The 6114-nt window shown below is 49.7% G+C and overlaps 1 protein-coding gene across 1 annotated transcript in view; it reads left to right on the top strand.

Annotated features, from left to right (window-relative positions):
* The first annotated feature begins 1048 nt into the window (after positions 1 to 1048).
* Positions 1049 to 6114, top strand: part of SP3 (Sp3 transcription factor) — a 59648-nt gene continuing 54582 nt past the window's right edge. Inside the window, exons 1-3 of the mRNA XM_066345035.1 lie at positions 1049 to 1709; positions 2327 to 2481; positions 2977 to 3102. Coding sequence (XP_066201132.1) covers positions 1703 to 1709; positions 2327 to 2481; positions 2977 to 3102 — 288 coding nt within the window. The 5' untranslated portion in view covers positions 1049 to 1702. The remainder of the gene's footprint in view (positions 1710 to 2326; positions 2482 to 2976; positions 3103 to 6114) is intronic.

Here is a 6114-nt window from a genome sequence, read left to right as displayed (position 1 = left end):
TAAAAGGTCTTACTTTTGGAAGAGATCAACCTCATTCTTGGATTCATAAGTTCAAGTCTTGTTTTTTCCTGTTTGTGATTTTTAGGTCACTTCCTTGGAAGTTCTATCTTTTGTACAATTAAGTGCCAAATAAACTATACACATTTTCTGATCCTATGAAAGTACAAGTGCTTTAGAACTAAGATGCAAACTTAAAAATGGATTATGAATTCTTTTTAGTTGGTGCACACAAATGTAGTTCAAGTGCTGGCCTTAACAAACCCCATTCTCTCCGCAGTTTTGTCACACAAAGTATAATAACCACAGTAACTAAAACACTGATTCTTGAGTCAGATTTCTATAAAAAGGCTATCGTGAACAGCATTTCTACCTCTTGAATTAAACCTTTCTTGGTAACTAGATCTAAAGGTAATAAGCAGGGATAGATGTCTCTTAATTTGCAACACACACACACACACACTAGCATTTTCTTCCCCAGGATGACAACAAGACATCAGTGATGCCATAGAGAAAAGGAGTAAGTGAAATATTTTAAATTAAAAGTATAACTAAAATGTTCCAAGAAAAAAATATTCGCTGAGATTCACTATTTTAAAAATGTTGGCAAGTGTTGATGGTCTTTTTCATATTTGACTTATCAAGATGATTAAGGAGGGAATATGATTATGTGACTGGACTTTTTATAAAAAGAATTCTGCACCTTTGAATATCTATACACGCCACGTATTAAATGAAATGAAAGTGCCTGTGTTGGTGCCAATGGCAAGAAGGAATGCTCTGCTCTATGCGGGGTGAATATCTTTTTTGCTTTAAATGCTTGCCTGCAAGGGTACGCAGAAGTGGGAGATGGATTGTAAACCTGGGGCTAAGGGGGATGGGACCGAGATGGCTGGGACTGTGAATCTATGACCTGACTGTGTGTGAGAGAAAATCCTCCTCCAGCCTCGGAGGGGGTGTCTCCCCCAATACCAGCTCCCTCCTCCCGGGCTCGCGGGGCGGGTCTGGTTTGCTCAGTAGCAGCAGCGGCCGCAGCAGCAGCCCCGGGGCTGAGCGGCGGCGGCCTCCTGGCAGTGCAGGAAAACGGCGGTTCCGAGAACGCGAGGCCCTGGGGAGATCCGGCCGAGGTTGCCACCGAGATGGAGGAAGCGTCGAATGGAGCTGAGCGACCGGGGACGGATTTCCTCCCCAAGTCAGCTCCCCTACAGCTTGGCGAGGCCTATTTCGAGCGCCTGCGAGGTGGAAGAGGCCTGCGCCTCGGCCCTAGCAGCGGCAGCCGGGGAGCGAGTCGGGCACAGCGGGGTAACAGGCGAACCGCAGCCGCTTTCGGAAAACCTACACAGCTAAGGCCGCTCATTGTCTCTCCCTTTCCACCCGGGGGGCAAACAGGAAGCGCGCCGTTAGGCCGAGCGACGGACGGGCATCCAGACCAATGAGCACTGCCGACAGAGAGCGTGACGGCGAATGAACGCGGAGAAGAGGGGCGGGACTTCCGGGCGGGCTGTCACCCTCTTCCCCCCTTTTGGGCTGGAGGCTCCACCTTTTGTGTTTCCCGCACAGTCAATCAAAATAGGAAAAAAAAATCCCCGGACCGCTCCGGCCGTGTCCGCCGCCGCTTCCCGCATCCTCTCCCGCCGCCGCCGCCTTCGCTCCTCACCATGTGTAAGGCGGCGGGGAGCCCCGCCTGAGGTGCCCTAAACACACTATGACCGGTACGTAAAGCCGAGAGAGCCACCCTTGCTACTGCTGCCGCCGCCGCCGCCGACCACAGCCAGCCCCGGGCCGCTGCCGCCGGCTCCCGGCCCCGTGTGTGAGACGGAGTGTCTGTGAGAGGCAGAAAGCCGTACTCCCCTCCGCCTCCCTCCCCTCCCCGCCAGCCACCGTCCACCCTTCAAGCCCCAGCAACGCCGTGTCCCCGCCGGGCCCTGGGGTGGGCGGCCGGGTCCGCTGGGAGCGCATCCCCCTGTGTGCGGGCGGCGGGCGGGCGGGCGTGTGAGTGACTGACGGTGCGAGAGGAGCGAGCGCGAGTGAGAGCGAGCGGCGCGAAGGGAAAGGGGAGGAGAGGAGAGGAGAGGGGGCAGGGGCAGCGCGGGGAGGAGGAGGAGGGAAAGAGGAGGAGGAGGAGGGTTACAGACAGCGGCGGGCGGGGGCAGCAGCAGGAGGGGAGGAGGGAGCCGCCGCCGCTGCCGCCGCCGCCGGGGGGCGGGTGGGGGAGGGGAAGGGGATCCGGCCCGGGCTTTCGGAATAATTTCGGCTCGGCCCGCGGGCCCCCTCCCGCTCCTCCACCCGCCTTTATCCCCACCCCCGCCCCCCCGCGCTGTGCCTGCAGCTCCCGAAAAGCCCGTGAAACAAGAGGAAATGGCTGCCTTGGACGTGGACAGCGGCGGCGGCAGCGGCGGCGGCCACGGCGAGTATCTGCAGCAGCAGCAGCAGCAGCAGCAGCAACAACAACACGGAAACGGCGCGGCGGCGGCGGCGGCCCAGGTGAGGAGCGGCGGAGCCCCGGCCGGCTCCCCCCTCGCGCCGCTTTCTCCTCCCCTCGCTCTCCCCTCCCTCCGCGCCTCTCTCCTCCCCTCCCCCGCCCCGGGAGCTGCCCGCCCGAGGCGCCAACGCTCCGACCCCGCCCGCTCTCCCCTCCTGCCGCCTTTGTGTGTGTGCGTGTGTGTGTGCGTGTGCGCGTGTGCGCGCGGGTGTGTGTGCGCGTGTGTGCGCGCGCGCGGCCTCCGGAGGTGGGTTCCGGGCGGAAGGTGGAGGCCCGGCGCGCTGCCCGCCGGCCGCCTCGCCGCGGACGGTGCAGCGGGGGTGCGTGCGAGCGGGAGGACGCGAGGCCGAGCCGCGGCGGAGGCGGAGGCGGAGGCGGAGGAGCGCGGGAGCGCGGGCTGGCGCTCGCCCCGGCTCGCACTTCCTGTGTGCCCGGCGGCCGGCCCTAACCGCCACCCCTCCCCTGTCTCCCTCTCTGAACCCGCCCATCGGGGGTAGGACACTCAGCCGTCACCGCTCGCTCTGCTGGCCGCTACCTGCAGCAAGATTGGGCCGCCATCGCCGGGCGACGACGAGGAGGAGGCGGCCGCCGCAGCCGGGGCCCCCGCCGCCGTTGCCGGAGCGGTAAGTCTCGCGCGCGCGCGGCCCGCCCCCGCCGAGGCCCGGCGCCCGCCATCCTGGGCCTGCGCTGCTCCCGCCGCTCCCAGGGCCTCCCGGGCGCCCGCGCCTTCCCGGGGACGGACGGGTCGCGCGGCCGGGGCGTCCTTGCCTGCGCTTTCCGCACGTTTGAGTCAGAAGCCAGCCCGAGGGTCCTCTAAATTGTCACTTCGGAACGTGGATCCAAATTCACTACAAAATGAAGTCTGAGAGGGCGGGGGTGGAGGACTCCAAAATGGATGTTTGAGCAATTCATATCAGTGCTGAAAACTCCTTCGCTGAACACTACAGATTTTCAAGCACAGCCTATCGGCCATAGATAGTATCAACTACAGAGGCAGCAGTGTGTTTGACTTTTAGTAGTTTTGAACTTGGAGTTTTTTTTCTGTTGGAAGTTACTAGATCTTACAGATTTAAACCGTAAACCATACCCCCCCCCAAAAAAAACAAAAAAAAACAAAAACCAAACCAAACACCAGTATTGAAGGTTTACTCTGAAGTATTTTGCGTGCAAGAGGGGACACTTTTTGAATGCTTTTTCAGTGGCCGTTCTAAATTGTTGAATTGTAGTTTTTGCAGACTGTGCAGTAATTTTTCATGAGTGGAATAAATGAAATTTAATTAGGGACTGTTGAAATCAATTAATTTATTTAGATAATATTTGGGATTTTGAAATTGAACATTAATACCAGCGTAAGAAACAAAATATATGTAAGAAATTGTACTTACATGCATGCTAATTCACACTGCACTTAAACAGCTGAGTTTGGTTGACAAAGCCGTTTTTCCATTTTATTATGATTGCTAGTCTGATGGGAGGTAGTGGAATCCTTGTTGAGTGTTTTTAGTGTGTTTGAGGCAGGGGGAGGAGCTGACTAGTATATGAGGGCTTGATTCAAAAGATCTAGAATACAGTTTTTAGGATTGTTAGTTGTGAATTTTGTATTTGTTTGAATCATTGCTGTGTGAGTGTAACAGGTAGTGTGTTACTTATTAAAATAATTGAAACGTTTCTCAATCTTTTTGAGGTAGATTGTAGGAATGGATTTGTGTTTAGTGGTTTTTTGAATAGTTACTGTAGACAAAAAAGTTTGATATTTGATACAGTCTGCAGGAAATTTTTAGGATTTCTAAGTCATTAAAAGTGAAGCTCAAGTTAAGCTATATTGTCAAATATATTTTGTAATTGCAATGCTTTGAGTTACACTGTAAAGGAATGTGGATGGTTTTAGTGTCTTGAAAGTATGAGTTTAGGTTTTGTGCTTTTGTAAGCACATTAAAATGTAAAAGTACAAAATTATGTTTGTGTGAGTCATTGTTACTTTTAAACAACTTATGGGTTGTTAAACCATTTTTATGAACTCTATGCCTCTAGCCCTATAGTGCCAAGATAAATTGAAACCACTGCATAAGTAAAATTGCAAATCACATTGCTTCTACAGTACTTACCTACATATTTTCAGTTAGAACAAGAAACTTCTTGTAACTGCAGTTTACCAAGTTTAGGTTATCAGCTCACTGATGGGGGAAGGGAGAAGTGAAGGAGGAAGTTATGAGCATAAAGTATATATTATATACATGTATATGTGAATCTCAGCCCAGGGAATGAATAGTATCTCCAACTGTGGCCACTATCACTGGTAGAAAAGTTGTTTCCATGCCTCTTCAGCTCCTCCTCTACCAACTAGATTGATACACATTTCCCTCCAGATAAACATGAACTGAATATGTTTGTCTTAGCAAATGGGGAAATTATTTTTCCTGTTCAAATTGAGACATGTACATCTCAGAAGATGAGAGAGAATCCAAGTGATTTCATGGGCATATTTTTTCCACTTAAAAACATACTTAAGACAATCTTTATGCAAAATATTGGGAATCATGAATGGTCTATAGAGAACTTTTTTGTAGCTGTGTTTGAAAACATTTTTATTTAGGAAGAATTTTACTTTTTAAAATATTTTATTGATTGACTTGAGAGAGAGAGAGAGAAACATCAGTTTGTTGTTTCACTTCGTTATGCATTCACTGGTTGATTCTTGTATGTTCCCTGACCTGGGATCAGACCTGCAACCTTGGCATATTGGGATCATCTCTAACCACCTGAACTATCCGGCCAGGACTATTTTGGAAGAATTTTTAATTTACAGAAATGTTACAAAGATAGTACTGAGAGTTACCTTATACCCTTCATCCAGCTTCCCCTAATGTTAATATAACAATGGTGCAGTTGTCAAAATTAGGAAATTAATGATACAGTATTAACTTCATACTTTATTCTGATTTTTTCCCACTAATGCCCATTTTCTGTTTCAGGATTCAGTCTGGGATACCACATTTTGTATATATGTTTATGTTATGTTTAAAATGAAATGAACTGTATACATACATTTCAGTTTTATGCCAGTTTAGTTTGGTATTTTAAGATTAAAAGGTGATTGAAAAGCCAATCCACCTGCACAGAAGATTTGCTTTAAATATTTTGAATGTAGAATTTATTATAACATGGTATGGGTTCATTTTGCATCCTGGCCAAGAATGGATAACCACCCTCAGTACAAAAGCAGTCTCACCTGTATAACTACAACATGGACTCCCAAGGCTGGTTTGTTGGCAAGGCTCCTTTCTACTTTGTTATTGAAAGTGGTGTAGTTAAGCCTGACCTGTGGTGGTATAGTGGATGAAGCATTGGCCAACCTGAAATGTTGAGGTTGCTGGTTCAAAGCTCGGGGCTTGCTTGGTCAAGGTACATATGAAATGCAGTTATGAGTTCATACTTCCCACTCCCCTCCACTCCATGCCTTTCTCTCTCTCTCCTCTCTAAAAATCAATAAATAAAATAGGGCCACTTGAAAATAAAAGTTGTGTAATTTTTGTAATTAAGAAATGGAATAAAGTAGACCGGGCAGTGTTAACTTGTTCAATTAATAATTTCATTTGTACTATAGTGTAATAAACTGCACAAGGAAATATTATGAA

The sequence above is a fragment of the Saccopteryx leptura genome, chromosome 7 (genome assembly GCF_036850995.1).
Source record: "Saccopteryx leptura isolate mSacLep1 chromosome 7, mSacLep1_pri_phased_curated, whole genome shotgun sequence".
Lineage (NCBI taxonomy): Eukaryota > Metazoa > Chordata > Mammalia > Chiroptera > Emballonuridae > Saccopteryx > Saccopteryx leptura.
Note: the sequence above shows the minus strand (reverse complement) of the source record. Positions and strands in the feature narration are given on the sequence as shown.